The sequence below is a fragment of the Helicoverpa armigera genome, chromosome 6, assembly GCF_030705265.1.
Source record: "Helicoverpa armigera isolate CAAS_96S chromosome 6, ASM3070526v1, whole genome shotgun sequence".
NCBI lineage: Eukaryota > Metazoa > Arthropoda > Insecta > Lepidoptera > Noctuidae > Helicoverpa > Helicoverpa armigera.
In genome coordinates, this window is record NC_087125.1 from 747124 (window position 1) to 766430 (window position 19307).

Below are 19307 nucleotides of genomic sequence, written 5' to 3' on the forward strand. Positions count from 1 at the left end.
TAGCTATAATCATTTTAACACATTATTTAATTTCATATTTTACTTAGGGATAATGGATTACCGATTATTTTTAGGCCGCATATTTACACTCAAATATTGTAGGTACTCAATATGTATATTTTAATTAGTACGTACCTAAGCATTATAACAAACATGTGTAATAACACTGTATTTGTCACATTGACCTAGTTTTTAGTTACTATAGCAATTTATTGTTAATTCGCTATAAATATTATAATAAGCACTTTTACGCCCGAGACACAGGTGTTTACCTAGTTCGGGCAAATTATACATCAGCACTTTTTAGAATTAGCAAAATATTGTAAAATTATGTTCAAAGTGAAGTAATAAACAATTTATTTATTTATTTACTAAGAATTTTGTTGATAATTGCACGTGTACTGCTTGCAGAAGATACGCATGTGGCCATTTACATAAAGACGAAGAGATTCTTTTATAGAAAGACGATAAAACTCCACGGCGAGCTGGACAGCTCCGAGCTGTTGTTTACTGGCTGGCGAGGCCTGTGCCGAGATGCCGCTGCCTGTAGGTACGCGGCGCGGCGGCGCGGCCCCGCAAAGCGACGCCGTCAATTTGACTGCAGAACTTTGTTTATTTTTGTGTTTTTGGATTTATTTTTCTTGTAATATTAGTCATTTTGGTGTTTTAGCTTATAAGTTTAAAGGCTCGAGCAGACCGGATGCGTATGCGTAACCACGCGCGTAGTCACGCGCGTAGTTACGGCGTAACCATGAGTTGTAATGTATGGAAATGTATGAGACAGGCCACACCGCTTGCGTAACGTAGACACGCGCGTCGTTACGCAAGCGGTGTGGCCTGTCTCATACATTTCCATACATTACAACTCATGGTTACGCCGTAACTACGCGCGTGACTACGCGCGTGGTTACGCATACGCATCCGGTCTGGTCGAGCCTTTAATAAAACGAGCCGCAGCACACGGATGCGCAGTGGGAATTATATGGATTATAGTGCATGTCAATCTTCTGGATCACTGGATGCCCTAGAGAGATGCCCCCTGTGCCCCAAAGCTCGTTTCTTCAGAGGTAAGCGAGGCTTGAGTGAGCGTGCACATTAGGAAGATCCTCAAATCCCAATGTGCAGGCTCTGCCAATGCGACTGCTACAAACCCGACACCAACCACCGATCTTTTCTGGCAAAAATTATCTAAATTAAAAAACTGGGTTGCGGAGGTCAGATAGGCCGTCGGTCCTTGCAAAACACTGGTACTCAGCCGCATCCGGTTAGATTGGAAGCCGACCCCAACATACACAGCTGGGAAATTATGTCAAATGGAAATTAGGAAATGATCCATGATACTTACTTAATCAGCTTAAGATTTAAAGGCTAATGTTTGTTATGGTTATTTTTATGCGTATAATGTAAACATTGTTCTTTTATTGTTTTTTTTCCTTTTTATCGTCCCACTGCTGAGCACAGTCCTCCTCTTGCACGGAGAAGGATTGAGCGTTAATCACCACGCTTAACATTGTTGCTGATATAAATGAAATGAAAATATATCTTATTACACCTTAAGTATACCAGTAACTATATATCTAGATATAGGTTTATGATCGTTGCGCTTATTTATTCCTTAATATTATTGATAAAATTATTTATGTAGGTACATCGATATGCAATATTATCTAATGAAAAAACGTTGGGTAACATATTATTAGGTCAGTGTGTTACACCTAGCACATCGAGCTGATCAAGGGAGAGAAGAGGCGAGTCAGGAGGCAGCAGCTCCGTAGAGGGCGAGTCCCCGATGCCGCTGTCAGCGTCGGCCGGCTCGTCGCGCTCGCTCAGCAGCGCCGGGCGCAGCGCGCGCGGCCACGCCGCCAGGTACGCCGCCAGCTCCGCCGCCGCCGGCCGGCGCTCGGCCGCGCGCTGCCAGCACAGCCGCGCCAGCCCGCGCCTGCAACACGCGTCCGTCAGCGTCAGCCGCGCCTCTAGCTCCCGCGCCTCCCGCGCCCGCGCCAAGCTCTACTCACATCTGTGGCGACGCGTCCAGCGGCAGCGGCGGCGACCCGCCTCCCGCCACGTACTCCAGCACGCACAGCGGCGACATGCTGCCGTACGGCCGCGCGCCCAGCGTCACCAGCTCGAGCAGCAGCACTCCGAACGCCCACACGTCGGACGCGGCCGAGAACACGCCGTGCGCCAGGCTCTCGGGCGCCATCCACAGCACGGGGAAGAGCCCGCGGCGCCGGCACGCGTACTCGGGCGCTCCGTCCGCGCCCGCCACCGTGTCGCGCGCCATGCCGAAGTCGGCCAGCTTCAGCGAGCGCCGCACGTCCACCAGGCAGTTGGCGGCGCGGACGTCGCGGTGCACCACGCCGCGCGCGCCCAGGTAGCGCAGCGCCTCGGCCGCCTCGCGCGCCAGCCGCGTCAGCGCGCCCGCCGACACGTGCTCCGCCTCGCCGCTCGCCGGCGGCGCCTCCGTGCCTGCGCCCTCCACCAGGTGGCGTCGTGCGCGCAGGTACCCCAGTAAGTCGCCGAAGAACGCCAGCTCCATGAGCACAAGCGGTGGCCCATCCGCGATGCACACGCCCACCAGCCGCACGATGTGCGGGTGGTCGAGCGAGGCGATGGTGCACGCTTCGCGGAGAAACTCGCTCTCTTCGGCCGGCGCGGCGTTAGCGCGCAGAGCCTTGGCGGCGATATAGCGCGTGCCGTGCGTGGACGTGCGCAGTCGAGCCAGCCGCACGCTGCCGAAGCGACCGGCACCCAGCTCCTCGCGCAGTTCCAGCGCGTCGCGCTCCACCAGGTAAGCGGCCAACACCGCGGCCACGTGCTGGCGGCGTGCGACGGCTTGGATCTGCTGCTCGTGGCGCTCGCGCTCCAGGCGGCGCAGCAGCACGCGGCGCGTTAGCAGCAGCGCGCCGCACGCCAGCAGCGAGAGCAGCAGCGCACTGGCGCACGCAGCATCGTAGCAGGCCGGGTCGAAGGCGTCGCCGCTGCTCACCATGCAGCGCGACGCGCCGTCGTGCCGCGGCAGGTCGCCGGGCGGCGTGTAGTTGCCGCGCACTGCGCCGCTGCTCGCGTTCACGCGCCACCTGCCCAGCCGCTGCTGGAACTGCGCTCCGCACCACTGGTCTGCGAACACGGCCGTCTCTTCGATGGATCGATTCTTGAAGTGGAGGTCTTGGTTGACACCGGGCGCTGGGTTTTCTGTGATTTTGTTATGGAGTAATCTGTCGAGTTTCAAATACGTACTACTTATTTACTTTTTACAAAATACTTGATAGTAAAAACATTTTGCTACGAGGTCCTCAACTGCGATTGCTCAAAATCTGATATTCTTCCTAGTTGGTCAAGTATTCGCGTACCGCGGCTACTGTGCACAGGGTGTCGATTCGCGGGCCGTAATTGCTTTGCAGGTTTGAGAAACTTTCAGAAACCAGCCCAGAGTCTGGAAGTTGGTGATTGATACCCCCGTGCCCGTGCCCGTGCATCGGAAAGCACGTTAAGAGGCTGACAGCACCCAAAACAAAATACGTACGAAAGAGAAGACTGAGGGCGAGACGTTCGTAGCATTTCCTAAATAAATAAATTAATAGCTTCAAAATTATTTGAGTACCTACCTAATCAAAAGTAATAAAAACGCTAAACCCTATAAGAAGCAAAAAATAACTACGTAAGTACCAACTAAAGCATGTCAAAACGGGGGTAACTGTATATAGGTACAAAGTATTTAAAACATTAGAAGCGACTACCTACGTAACATTAAGGTAATAATGTAGTTAAGCTGGTGATTGAACACAGTAAAACGGACCGTTGAAAAAGCTGTACCTAAAAGTTGCAAAAATCAGGTAAACTATCGCAGTGGACTTCGCTGCTAGATATGCAACACGTGTTTGACGTGGTTTGATATCGCGTCTATGACTTAATTATATCTACTTTCTTGAAATACGTTTGGAAAATAAAGACAGCTTTTGAGTCATAGAGATAGAAGAATAGATACAAGTCTACGAGTATTTACGTACCTGGTTACTTGTTTGTTATGCAGGTCATATCGCGTGCTCGGGTTTTGTTTGAAAACATTTTTAAAACCAATCGTTAGAGTTAGAAATGCGTTTGCAATGGACACAGCGTGAGGTGGCCAGGGCCTGTCCTTAAATTTCGCACTCAGGTGTTCTTGAAGTACATTATTTCCTTCACGAAACGGGATGTCCCGCGAGTCTCGCATCCAAAGAGACAGCACAAAGTGAGTTATCCGGCGGGCTTCATGACATGATGTATTCGTGTCGGTCGTCGGACGCCAATCGCGCACAATCCACACGAAACCGTTGTGGTAGGTCATACCATTCTCGTCGGCTACAGCAAGGATCACTGCGGCAGATTTAGAATCTGCATTAATAAACACGATACGCGCGTTCGCTGCTCGCAGACTGTCTATGGTTTCCTTCGCCTTATGCCTCGTGATGCGGAGCGGTAACTGGAAGTGGCCGAAGGTGATGGTGGTGTTGTGTCGGAGCGCGTCCCAGTAGTCCGCAGCCAGCTTGGTGGGCTGCGTCAAGACGGCGAGGCGCGCCCAGCCTGAGCTGCGCACGAAGTGCGTGAGCGCGCTCGCCACGTGCAGCACGCGGGCGGCCACGCGCCACGTGGTGTTGCCGCCGAACTCCGGCGCCACGTCCGCCAGCATGAGCGGCACGTGGCGCGGCGCCGCCAGGGCCGACGCCTTCTGCGCGCCCTCCACCGACATCGACACCACCCCTAGTAGTCGGTATAGTTCCACAGTCGTCGTCAGCATTTCAAAATGTGCACTCATATCGTCTTCACTAGTACAATTAATTGTATATTTTCTGAAAGTTACATATGACGTCACTTGTTTCATCTCATTTGTAATATGTTTACCCAAGAATGGAAACAACTCATATCTGTAACGATCTTTGAAGGAATCGTCATTACATACAAATATGACGACTACGTATCCAGACGCATCATAATCCATCAGGGTACTTTTGTCAATCTTATATTTTTCGTTTTCAATCACCCAAGTGCATGCCGCTTCATCAATATTATCGCCGTTTGCTTCACGTTCAAGAATTTGCCTCAAAGATGTTGCGGAAGGTTTAAAATTGTAAATAAATCGAAACAACTGCGGCGCGTATGTCTGTAACATGGCTATATCACCGATGCGCATATCAACTTCCTGTTCCCGACAAGGTACGTTTAACGCACGCACTGTCTCTTCTCCCTCCCAAATGTCAAAATCTAAAAAGAAAAACGATTCAGTGTTGTTTGTGATGGCGTTCAACTTGTGATAGAGGTCGGTTCTGTTCATGGCCTTGGGCGAGAACGTGGTTCCATAGTCGAGGGCGCAGGCGCGCAGCCGCGTGCTGTTGCACTCGTCCACGACGAACAGGTCAAACGCGGAGCCGTTGATTCTAAAACGACAAATATAAAAACTTCTATTAGTAGTAGTACTTTTAGCTGCTGCCCGCGACTTCATCTGCGTGGCCAGTATAGAATTGTTATATGTCAAAATATATGTAAAAAAAAAAACTTGTGTTCCAACATTCAAACAAATCAACATTTTGTAGCGATAATTACCGAATGAAAGTAACTGGAAGTAACAGTCAAATATTTTGTATAGACTGTTCTTACTAAAATTAATATCGGTAAGTAATGCAATAACGTTGATAACACTCCGATTGTACGGATTATTTTTTTATAAGGAGCAACTTTAAACATGTGAAAACATGCGACAGCACAAAAAAAAAATATAAATTACAAATTTATTCTGCCTGCACTTGTTGCTTGGAGATATAACGTGATTTTAGAAAACGATCAAACGTTAAGCTTATTTCCTATCCCCTATTGATGTAAGCATGATTAAAATATATAAAGGTTTGCCCTGCCCTTCTTCTTCTAAATAATATTCATTATCTTTGTCTGTTTTTTTTTTCTATTTGCAATAGATGGCGCCACTTTAACCTTGACTGAACCTAGTTTGCATTAAATTTTATTTTTCTATTCAAGTATCTTAAAGGTAAAGCGCAATTTTTCAATGCAAACATAGATGACAACTCAACCAAATATTGGCCAACTTTCAAATCGACTGCTCCTAAGTATACTGAGTCAACTAACAAAATTTGCGAATTGCACTTTTTTGTGTATCTGTTATGGACCATGTGATTAATTCGGGCATTATTTATAATGCCCGAGCATTATGAATAATGTCTAGCTTTATCGGGCCAAGTGATTAATAACTATCTTAACTTCATTATTTATCACATTGCACGGGCATTATTATATTGCTACATGATAGTTGGGCAATTTGATAATAAAGCTATATTTTATGCGTTGCGAGGGTGGCAGTTGTTCTAATAAATAAATCCTGTTACTTGCTACATATTTTATGATTATTGTTTTAAATTATATGTTCTATTTTAATGGGAAATTATAAGTCTAGCCACAAAACTATTAATTGGACAATTGTCATCTAATTTACTAACTCGGTCTCGTTTTTCTTGATCTCATTTTTCTTGGCTCGAACTTAGTGACGAAAACGAATCGCTGCAAAACCGACTCCACGTAGTCTTGTCTGCCCTACCCCTAGAGTGCAATTCAAAACCGTGTAGGCGCGGAGGGGCGAGGCGGCCTGCGAGCTGAGGCGCAGGTAGTTTTAAGGCTCGCCGCCGCGTCTGAGGCGCAAGCCGAAGCTGCGGTGGTGAGCGTGAAAACCATTTGCGACGATAAGCTCGCATGGGACCGCCGGAGCCCCGCAGCGCCGGAGCCGTGACAGAAGCCATGCTTGCTGCATGTTGCATGCTTACTTCTATGCTCTGTCAATTGATATGGGATGTGTTATATTTAGTTTATTTTAAGTTAAATGTCAATAACAATAAAAAAATGAAATTAAATATGTTTGTATTACTTTGCCCAAAAGGTCACGGGCAATATGTATAGTGCCCGGACTGCCCGGTCAATTTGATTGTTTGAATAATTATTATCAAATTGTACTCTCATATTGGGCATTATTCATAATGACCGGGCATTATGTATACTGCCCAATTTATCACTTGGTCCATAACATATCTATACTGATATTATAAAGCTGAAGAGTTTGTTTGTTTGTTTGAACGCGCTAATCTCAGGAACTACTGGTCCGATTTGAAAATGTATTTCAGTGTTAGATAGCCCATTTATCGAAGAAGGCTATAGGCTACCTTTTATCCCGGTACGGGAAGTAGTTCCCACGGGATGCGGGTGAAACCGCTGGCAGAAGCTAGTTTACAATATTGTTATTGTTATTTGTGTTAATACACAAAAAGTGCAATTCGCAAAATTTGATAGTTGACTCAGTATACTTAGGAGCCGTCGAAATATGCATTGTAATATCTCACTTCTCTTCTTCAAAACTTCTACAGAACAATTAACAGAAATATTGGTTCATTGCTTATCCCCTGTAGATGATAGCGTAATAATATGTAGCCCATGTCCTGACCCGACCTACTTATAAGTAATATTCATGCAAAATTTGAAGTAAATCCGTGCAGTACTTTTTGAGTTTACTCCGGACATACCTACCTACAGATAAACAGGTTAAAACTACATACCTATTTGGGTTCAGAATCGATTATAAATCACCCCCCAAGTATTCTTTTAAGAAAATATTCAATGTACAGTTTTGACTTTCCTACAATTTTATTATACATATGTATATGTCGTAGCCATATCGTAGATTTGACCACTTCATGAAAAGCTCGAGCATTTCATGAACATAAAGAAAGCGCTGGCAGCGCCCCTAGGGTCAATTTACACAACTATTTCACGATGTGATCAATTAATTTTGACCATTTCATGAAGAAGCCGAGCTTTCAGTTGCACATATCGAGAAACGATTGCTTATCATTGATTTGCCCTAGCCACATCATGATGTGGCCAATAGACAGTGAAACGTTTCATGAAACGCGACCATTTCATGAAATGGTCGTGTCTTTTCATGAAGTGGTCAAGTCTACGATAAGGCCACTACATATAGATAGATAGTAATATTATTAACTACATTCATATCATACAAAAAATCAGAACCTCTTTTTTTCAATCGGTTAAAGCACTAAAATATTATCCTAGTTGTAACAAATACTTTTCTGAAAATCGCCAAATATCGCGAGATAATCGCGGACAAACATACATACACACATAAAAACAAACGAACTGAGAACCTTCTTTTTTGAAGTCGTTTAAAATAAGTACCCATTTATCTGTCAGGCGTCTCTAACCACAAGCAAGTTGTCATGGTGGCCTAGTGGGTACCAATGCAACTCTTTTAACTTTGTATGTACTTTCTAAGTGTTATCTTGGACACCAATGACTGTGTTTTTTGGAGGGCACGTTAAACTGTAGGTCCCGGCTGTCAATGAACATCCTTGGCAGTCGTTACGGGTAGTCAGAAGCCAGTAACTCAGACACCGGGTTTTACCAAGGGGTATGAGTAATATCAACATAGGTATCGGAACCTACTATAGTCTGTTTTTTAAATTCGTAGACTAAACTGACATTACGAGTGTGGTCAGTTTATTGCAATTTTTAAATAGTGATGTGGCACAACCAAAACTTACCGTTAATAAAATCAACTATCGTTTTTTACAATACGTTATCCTGAAATAATGTGTAGGTACTTATTTGAAACCTAATAATACAACATTAATAATGTAAAACATATATTTTTAATTACATAATTTAATTACTGGCATGCGAGTTAATCTGATTCAGATAATGACTGAATAATATAATGTCTGATTTTGATAATGTCTGAGGAATATTCTGAATTATCAGTTCGTATGGTGTCAAGTTCCATAGCTGCCGTATTTTTTAAGTTTTGCCGTTTCGTAAGAGAAAAGGGTTAAGATTGTCGTTTTAACGCGTACGGGAACAACACTGACTGGTGGTGTCTATTTTTTTTTTGTTTAATTTTAAAGGCATTGAATCATGGTCGGATTACGCATGGCGTTACGTGGTCAGATTTTCCTGGCAGTTTGCACGTCTTGCAGCCGTATGTACGTACGTGGATTTTAAATATAGAACTTTGAATTCAAGAAATCGGTATCGTAGGTACAACACTGCACAAAAGAGCTGGCAACATTATTTTGTAAGTTTGACATTTTGCAAGTGTCAATTTAGTCTACGAGATCAAAAAACAGACTATAGGTAGTATTATATAAATCAGTTTCTGATTTTAAACGGCATACTTACTGATGTTTAAAGCCACAGTGGGCAAGCGCGGCGAGGTCGGCGCGGGTGAGGTGGCGCGAGAGGCCGGCGCAGCGCGGCTGCCGGTGCGCGGCCGCCAGCACGGCGAACAGGCGGCAATGCGCGGGCACGGGGCTCGCGCCGAACTCGCTCAGCCGCGGCCCCGCCAAGCTGCTCTTGCGGCCCGCTGACGGCACCCAGGGTGGCGCACTCTCTGGACTCCACGCGGTCGATAAGCCTATCACCAAACTGTACCACAAAATTTACATACATTTTTAAGTCGGTCAGTGAATCAGTCGGTTCCGGCTGTCAGGCTTCTTACTACGAAAAGATTGCAAGAGGTTCAAATCTGATCAGATCTGAGGTTCTGGTGGCCATGTTATGTGGGAGCTTAGGTATATTAAAAGAAACACGACTATTCGATGAGACAAAATTTTAATAAAACAGCCCTGCTCTTTAACCTCTCATATTCCATTTACGACATAAAATACTGTCACACATTCTATGCAATTTTCCTTCCTGAATGACCACTAAAACTAATTATAACTCAAACGATCCGAATCAATCAAAATCAAAACTCATTTATTCAAACTTGGCTGCAAAACAGCACTTTTCGAACGTCAGAAAAAAAAATTACATAAGACAGCCCCCAAAACGCCCACCCTTCACCACTTCCTATGTGTTTTTACTGGGAAGAAGGAGTGGCGCAACAAACTCCCCAGCAACACATGTCTGTCTGTAGGTTAAAAGAACCTTTCAACAAAGTACAGTGAGTATATTGCAGTATGCAATACGCAATATTGTCATAAAATAAAATAAAATTACATTTAAAATGATTTATAAAATCCACCACATGCTAGCTAGCACTCACCCTACGTAACTTGTCTAACTCAAGCATTGAATAAATATGATGTGAAAAAAAAAAATGTATAGCCTCCAATATTTATAATAGTTTATGAGGGAGTGCCCACCTTCATGTGATATTCTATTGCAACCCTATGTAATGTACAACATGGGTAAGTAATGAATCTAGTAAATTGGACCGCTCAGCCAGTAAAAAAAAAGAAGTATAAGAAAAGAGTTTACAAAATTATATAATATTACTTATAGTATAGTCAGTAAGACGACCTGGCACCACAAGCAGCACCCGTTCACGAGCATAACGCGAGGATCAGCCATCGCCCCCCTCGCACATCTTTGAGGGAGGGAGGCTACCCGACCGCCGACGCTACCGCAAGCAGTGCCGTCTAAGGGAGCATGACGTACTCACAGCTACACAACTCAATATCAGGATCAATTATCGCACTAAGTAGTGGTCCTTATTTACTGTAATCCAAAGGAAAAAATAGTTAAAAAAAAAACTAAAAAACACGCTTTTTATAGAAAACCGAACTAAAAATTAGAAAATAAATTTCAATGAATATAAATTAATAATAGTGTGAATACAAAAAAAAATATTTAAAAAAAGCGTGGGGTGCTTTTTAAGGTCTTATCGAAATGAAAATCACTCTACTCATATCTGTCAATAAAATATTTATAACTATTGACACCATGCACCCCACGCTTTTTTTTTAATATTTTTTTTTGTATTCACACTATTATTAATTTATATTCATTGAAATTTATTTTCTAATTTTTAGTTCGGTTTTCTATAAAAAGCGTGTTTTTTAGTTTTTTTTTAAACTATTATTTATTTTCTACTTTTTTTTGTTTAAAGCTTCTCAGTGATACGAATAGTGGTCACTGCCCATACAAGTGGGAAGTTCTCATCAATACAAAGAATATAAGGCCAAACGAGGTATTTTACATATTCAGTTGTCGAGTTCCCTCGACTTTCTCTGGTCTCAATCATCAGGTCAGCTCCCAACCTTCACTGTTGCATAGGTCTTGTCATCAATACAAATAATTTAAGCTCCCAACCTTCACTGTTGCATAGGTCTTGTCAATACAAATAATTTAAGCCCAAACACGAGGTAGTTTACATATTCAGTTGTCGAGTTCCCTCGACTTTCTCTGGTCTCCATCATCAGGTCAGCTCCAAACCTTCACTGTTGCAAAGGTCTTGTCAATACAAATAATTTAAGCCCAAACACGAGGTAGTTTACATATTCAGTTGTCGAGTTCCCTGGACCCTCTCTGGTCTCCATCATCAGGTCAGCTCCAAATCTTCACAGTTGAATAGTGCTTTTAGGCGTACACCTGAGTGTCAAGTTTTTACCCTATGTATGCCTACAACTTTCGAAGGTTGCCCTCGATTTCTCAGGGTTTCCATCATCAGATCCTGACCTGATGACTATGGGACCAACTGGCAGCTATTCCGAGTCGAACAAAAAAAGAATCACGTAAATCGGTCTATAAACCTCGGAGTAATCGATGTGTATGTGTAACCTCCTCCTTTTTGGAAAGTCGGTTAAAAATGGAATAATTTTATCAAATTAGTGTATTGTCATCGGTCCTCAATAAATCTACAAAGTTTGAACGAAATCTGGCCGTTTGAAGTGGGTCAAAATCGCGCCCAAAGAAGTCGGTTACAAACAAACATACAAACATACAGGTGAAGCTAATAAAAAGCGTGTAAAAAAATATAAATAGATGATTTAAATAAAATATAATAAATACAGTAAATGTATCTTGTCAATAATGTGAAACCAAGTAAGGTCAATAATGAAAATATAAAATTGTAAAAATAATAATAATAAGCCCCGCAGGGCATCTGAGGCGGATGACGGGGAGTAGCGACCCCGCGGGGCTCTATATCCGAGTGCTCCAGGGAGAGTATACTGTCCCCCATCTCCGGCTTGCCGGAGTGAAGCATGACGGGGGATAGGTCTCCCGCCTCTTGGCTTGCCTTCATCGGCCGGTCAGAGTGGAGTCGCTAGAGCAAGGTTAGTCCTGCTCGGAGGGTAGGTGCCTCGTGGTAAGTGGCGAGTGGGCCGGTGATGCTGGACCCACAGGGAGCGCGTGATCTGCGTTTAAAGTCCGCCGAGGTATCCTCACCCTTCTCAGCCGCTCATGTCCCTGTTGCCCTCTTGTTGCTTTTCAGTGACTGATTCCCGGGGGCCCAGTAAGTGAGTTGGCGAGTCTCCACCTGCCATTTTAACATGTATTTAATACATTGTCATCGGCAGGTGCCATAGTTCCCGTAGTTACCCCATTCCTAGTCCATTAGCATCCCATCACAATAGCCCAAGTAGTTTTCATCCATAGTTAGCAATAGTTTAGCACAGAACCGGGGATTGTCCTTGGGTACATTTCTATAGTGTATACAGGGATAATCGTCGGTTTTGTGTCACCATTTTATTAAAGTTGTCTCAAAAGGGCTTCAGCGTGTTGGCTTCGGCCCCACGTTCGCCTCCCAAAAATCCGGGACTCTATAGTCCCGAGGTCTGGAAGAGACATACATTTATAATAATAATAATTGTTTGAAATCTCAATTCCAGAAACACAACAAAAGCTATAAACACATTTGCGATACCCATTCTCACATACTCTTTTGGCATTGTACAGTGGACTAATACTGACATTATAAAATTACAACTCACTATCAACACACAACTCACTAAACACAGAAAACACCACCCAAAATCATGTGTACAACGCCTCGTACTACCAAGACAAGAATGGGGAAGAGGGCTGATAGATATAAACAATCTCCACAACAAACAAATATCTACACTTAGAAATTATTTCCACAACAAAACTGAACATTCACCACTTCACAGACTTGTAACCAACACAGACAAACAACTTACACCGCTCAACCTAAACGATAGAAACACACAAACAAATGAAAACTTAACTAGCACACAAGACAAGATAGCAGCATGGTCCAATAAAGCCCTACACGGAAGACACCGAGCTTTTCTGAGCCAGCCACACGTCGATAAGACAAAGTCGAACGAATGGCTCAGGAGAGGCGAACTATTCCCGGAGACCGAAGGATTTATGCTCGCTATACAAGACCAAATCGTAGCAACACGCAATTACAGAAAGTTCATTATTAAAGACCCAAATCAAATAACAGATCTATGTAGACACTGCAACAGTGCATCTGAAACAATCCAACACATAACGGGAGCTTGTAAATCGTTAGCACAGACGGACTATAAACACCGTCATGACCAAGTTGCAGCCATTATACACCAGCACTTAGGCTACAGATATAAACTATTGGACAAGATGATCCCTTACTACAAATATAAACCCGAAACCATTTTAGAAAATAGGAACCAAAAAATTTACTGGGATCGAACAATAATCACAGACAAAACCATTCACTACAATAGACCCGACATCACAGTACACGACAAAACCACTAAAACAGTTTATTTAATAGATATTGCCATCCCAAACTCACACAACATTCAAACGACCATTTCAGAAAAACTTGCAAAATACCAAGATCTAGCAATTGAAATTAAAACTCAGTGGAAAGCACAGACTGTCCACATAGTCCCTATAGTTATGTCATCTACTAGAATCATACCTAAAACCCTTACACAAAGCCTCAACATATTACAAATGCCTCCTTATACATTACACATGCTTCAAAAAGCCACCATTCTTAACACTTGCCGCATCACCAGAAAATTTCTGACATCATCCACACTATCTTCCACAATCTCTATCTAATCATCCCCTTGCACGCTTGGCCCCGGCCCGCATGTAAAGGTTTTTATACTCTCTTATAAGAGAAGAATCCTAAAAAACTCTGTATAATAATAATTGTTTGTAAAATTAAGATGTCAAACACAAACAAAAAAAAAAGACAATTATAATATAGCTGTCTTGCGTTCAACATGGCGACCAACTATTTTTATCATTCAAATAATCGTTAATTGTATAATATGCCTTTTGAATAAGAATAGCCTTAATTTGTTCTTTGAATTTATTAAACGGCTGTTCTAATAAAGACAGAGGAAGTTTATTATAGAAACGAATACCTAGACCCAGAAATGAACCATGCACTTTATGAAGCCGGTGAAAGGGTACACACAGTTTATGCTTATTTCTTGTATTAATGCTATGGACTTCACTTTTTTTGGTATATAAAAATGTAAGTTCTGTCTAATATACAGTATATTGGCAAAGATGAATTGTAATGCCACAGTAAGAATACCAATTTCTTTAAACAGCTCTCTGAGGGAAGTTCTGGTACCTAATTGGTATATCGCACGTATAGCACGTTTTTGTAGAATAAATATATTCTCTATATCAGCGGCTTTGCCCCACAACAGAATACCGTAGGACATAACGCTGTGAAAATTACTGAAATACACCAATCGAGCTGTGTCGACGTCCGGGAACTGTCTGACTTTCCTAACGGCGTAGGCGGCAGAACTAAGCCTTCCCGCGAGGCTAGAAATATGTGAACCCCATTGAAGTTTTGTATCTACTGTTATACCCAGAAACACGGTAGATGCAACGGTTTGAAGAACCTGGTTGTTTAGGATAACATTAGGACCTAGGTTTTTTGCATTAGGCAAAGTGAACTTAATGCATTTTGTTTTGTTAGCATTCAGTACTAAATTGTTTCCCCGGAAAGTCTAATCTACCTTTAAAAATTTCATAAGGCCACGTTACAAGGCGATTATTTTCCCGTATACCGTATATATCTACGAGATTTTATCGAATAGAGTAGGTACTTAGTGACAATAGAATATATGTGAAAACTTAAAAATTGTTTACACGGCGTACATACAGGAACATCCCATGTTCGAGAAATATATTTTAACGTACTTATACCGTGCGAATTTGTCACCGAAACGATTTTATCGAATAAGTACGACACGCAGTGGCGTTTATGTTCATGTTGTCTCGTTCACACGACTCGTCCATTCGAATCGTGTGGCCCGCGGGCACGCGTGGCCCGCTGTTGCCCTTGTGCGTTGCATCAGTCCGTTGTCAATATGGAGGACAGAATTCCAATATACAACTGGCACTATACAACTGGCTGCAGAGTCTCTTGCGAACGTTTTTACCGTTTACATGAAAAAATTGAATCGAAGGGTTGCCGTGTGAACGATTGTAAAAATCTAATCAAATGGTCTGGCTTATTATTTTCCGAGTGACTAATAATAACTTAAAAGTCGACAAATGTTTGGAACAAATAAAATAACTTGCCAGTGATTAAATATTTTCGCGACTATTATACCAGTAAGGTTCAAAATTAAGGATGTTATAAAAACTAAAAATAAAAACGACTCCCAAAAACACTGAAGAAGTCGGTGGCGTATAAACTCTGGAACTTCCATTAGACACTGACTTCTAGGCCGATGCATATAAGAATAGTTTTTTTTTGTTTTTCAGTGTTTTTGGGAGTCGTTTTTATTTTTAGTTTTTATAACATCCTTAATTTTGAACCTTACTGGTATAATAGTCGCGAAAATATTTGTGACAAGCATAGTTGTCACTATCCGCATTTGTGGAAAGTTCTCATCAATACGAATAATATAAGCCCAAACACGAGGTAGTTAGTTTACATATTCAGTTGTCGAGTTCCCTCGACCTTCACCAGTCTCCATCATCAGGTCAGCTCCAAAACTTCACAGTTGCAAAGGTCTCGTCAAAACAAATAATATAAGCCCAAACACGATGTAGTTTACATATTCAGTTGTCAAGTTCCCTCGACCTTCTCTGTTCTCCATCATCAGATCAGCTTCAAACCTTCACCACTGCATAGTGTTATCAGACATACGCCTTAATATCAAGTTTTTACCCTACGTACTAAAATGTTCGAAAATTGCTCTCGATTTCGCAGGGTTGGGTCCCATCATCAGATCCTGACCAGACAAATTAGCGTTTTCCATAACAAACCACCTTATATCACCAGTCACTTTGAGGAGAGCAAAAGAAGTGCTGTGGCCCGGCCTACATCCAGATTGGAAAGGGCTCATTACCTACCTTATTGGCGAAAATAAAACGAGCAAATTGCTTATCAGGACAAGCCTCAAGCACTTTAGATAAGAAATGTAAGATAGGAATTGGACGAAAGTGACTGGGGTGAGTAAGGGTTGGAAATTTTCGGAACAGGACCCACGTAAGCTTTACGATATGACTGACAACAGGAAGTCTCTGCCATGGAGAACAAAATGACTAGCGGCGATGTCATAACTCAAAGTCAAAAAGTAAAATGCGGTTTTTCGGGGGACGAGGAACGTTACTAGCTGCATTGCCTCATTAGGTTTCTTTGGCCCCCGACTATTGTTTTTAAAACCAAATCACCAATCTGGGGCCCGATTCTCCTAAGTTAATAATGTCAAAATCGAATCGCAATATGATCGCGATAGCAGTTTTAACCATATCGGGCATTCTGCTACTAATAAAAGACCAATCGTATTCGATTGACAAATGACATTTGATTGGTGTGCGATTGGTCTGCAATTTTGGTGATTTTGGTCTATACGGTAGTTTGCTGTACAATCATTTTGCAATCGGAAATCATTTGCAGACAAAATGATTCATTATTGAATGACAGAAAAGGATAAAAACGTTTATTTCAAAGAAAAAATAGCGGAATGCCACATACGCTTCAATCGTAATCGAGTCGGGATTGGATCTCAGTCGAATCGAGTCGAACGTCAATCGTATGACGCTTAAGTAAAATTAGGAGAATCGGGCCCCTGGTTAGTTTAATAGTAACTGATTGTTTTGGTCACATCTGTCATGGGATCTCCGCTCATATTTCCTTTATGCGTGGATGCAAACATATATAGCGCAGCAAGCGCAGTGAAGCTAGGCGTAGTAACATACTCGGTGTAGTTGGCGTCGGAGTGGAACGGCACGAGGGCGGCCAGCGCGGCGGTGGAGAGCGGGCCGCGCCGCAGCCGCACGCGCCGGTAGCGGTGCACGTGCGTCAGCTGCGCGCGCAGCAGCGCGGCGGCGGCGCGCGCCGGCCCGCTGCCCCAGTACAGCGACACGCTCACCTCCAGCCCGTCCACCGACACGCTGCGATCGCCTATCGCCCGAAGATCTGTGGAGTTAATACATTAACAAAATGAGAATAATTATTATTATTGACGGTGTACATCTTTGACCGTATACAGTCTCCATGTGGCTCACATATTTTGCATCATTTCACACGACAGAAAAGACACCCGACACAAAATTCCCTCGTCGCAACACATTAACATTCGAGCTATGCTTATCTAAATTAGCGACTTTGAGGAAAACCAAAAGGATTAATAATATTAAAGTTAGATTTTTAGGTATTGCGTGCCGTAAGGTAGATGCGCACTTTACTTTTTCCTCGTTTCAAACTTACTGGACATATTATAATGAGCTCCAGCACTTTTGAAATTAAAAAAAATATAAAGCAGATTAAGAGCCACCGCGCAATTTAAAATTAATTTGAATAAAACCGTAATGACTTATTTTGGTCAACGAATAAATATAGAATAATGATATTAAATATAAAAACAATAAAATTCAATCGGTTGCCGCGACTAAATTCTTAGGCTTAGTAATAGACCAAAATCTCAAATGGAAATCTCACTTAGAAAACCTAGCTAAAAAACAAAGCAAAATGAATGCAGAAACCTCAGATCAAAGAAAAGAAACATTATTAATAGCCTACTATGGAATAGCTGAATCTATCCTTAGGTAAGGCTTGATATTCTGGGGCAATTCCACGGATTGGGAGACCATTTTTAGAGCTCAAAAAAGATGCCTGAGGTCGACGTTCAAATTGAAGGTATCTGATAGCTGTAAGCCGTATTTCGAACAGAATAAGATCCTTACATTGTCATCTCTGTACATTCTCGAAGTTATCATGTTCGTCAAATGCAATTCTCATGTATTTCCGCGTCTCATTTATTTAATTGTACCATCTTACATACATGCACCCGCGTGTGTATGTATGTATACACATGTTTATGGCAAATAAATGATTCTATTCTATTCTATAAATCCTAAGTTTTTCACATTAGGCAAAGTGACTTCGATATTTTTTTTTAGCAAAACTACTGGTTTGCTACAAACCACGACATCAGATTGATTGAAATTGCAATCAATGATATAAATATGATCCTTTCGCGTTTAAAGCTCGGTTTTGGACACCGTATTAGCGTAACTGTAAAGGCGTGACATGGAGGACGCTATCAAATGCTTTGAAAATAGAATAGAATAAGAATCTTTATTTGCAGAGACACGGTATTAGGTACATGTGTTTTGGTAAAGTTACATAAAGTACGAAGGGTCCCAAAATATTCCTAAATTATTGCATTTCGAGAGTTTCAAAATACTAATAAATCAGCATCGATAGCCGAACGGTCTTTAGTGAAGGTGGCAATTTACATTTAAATAAGAAATATTGTATTTGAATTGAACTGCTAATAAACTATAACTTTTTGATAGCTTGTCCTGTCTCAACGCATGTCTCGTTGTGTTGAAGTAGGTATTATTGTTTGTGTATTAATATTCAGTGATTGACGTCACAATGTAGGTATCTTCTACATGTTTTACGTAGGTACCTAATGAAATAATGTCAATGTTGCCGGTGGTAGACTTACTTGAGTTCAAGAGCGCATAGCTGTGCAGGGTCTCGCAGGCGGTCTGGTTGGAGTCAGCAGCAGATGGCGCCGCAAGCACGGCCAGCAGTGCGCACGCGACGGCTGCGCGCCACATCGTGCGAGGAGCGAGTGCCGCGCGGCGCGTCCATAGCGGGAACCACAATTTTCCTCCTAGTCCTATTGAGCAGCGACTGTCGCATCAAGTAGGTACAGTGAGTGTAGCTTGGCATTGTCGAATCGGTAACGGGCTGAGTGAATGCATCACCATTTTAAGGTTCCGTAGTCAACGAGGAATCCTTATAGTTTCGTCATATCTGTCCGTCCGCGCTTAATCTCAGTGACTGTTAACACTAGAGAGTTGTGTGGTCGGGGTCCCAATATGTAAGTACCTACCTATATCAATCACACCGACAAATTGGATAGGTAAATAAAATAATAGTTTTGTAGGGACACATGTAAACTAGAGTGCAAGATAAGCAAAACGTATGGGAGCGTGAGTCCGAAGGTCCGAGTGAACGGTTCTATCTGGGGGTTTACACGAAATATATCCGGTAGGTATCCGAACACCGTGTT

General features: G+C 42.6%; 1 protein-coding gene across 1 annotated transcript; it reads right to left on the reverse strand.

The window, feature by feature from the left end:
* Window positions 1–1584: 1584 nt before the first annotated feature.
* Window positions 1585–18922, reverse strand: LOC110382713 (uncharacterized). The gene is made up of 6 exons (XM_049852107.2): window positions 18735–18922; window positions 16978–17197; window positions 9229–9474; window positions 4011–5414; window positions 2016–3218; window positions 1585–1939 (listed from the first exon to the last, which is right to left on the reverse strand). The coding sequence occupies exons 1-6, from the start codon at window positions 18847–18849 to the stop codon at window positions 1702–1704; spliced, it is 3426 nt and encodes a 1141-aa protein (XP_049708064.2). The 5' UTR covers window positions 18850–18922; the 3' UTR covers window positions 1585–1701.
* Between the last annotated feature and the right edge of the window lie 385 nt (window positions 18923–19307).

Bases quoted from the DNA above. Each gene is read 5' to 3' on its own strand.
- LOC110382713 (XM_049852107.2), bottom strand. From the start codon at position 18,849: ATGTGGCGCGCAGCCGTCGCGTGCGCACTGCTGGCCGTGCTTGCGGCG. The intron at 5,415-9,228 runs GTAAGTATGCCG...TTGTCGTTTTAG, and splicing joins CACTGTGGCTTTAAACATCA to AATCAACGGCTCCGCGTTTG. The intron at 1,940-2,015 runs GTGAGTAGAGCT...CGCGTGTTGCAG, and splicing joins CTGGACGCGTCGCCACAGAT to GCGCGGGCTGGCGCGGCTGT.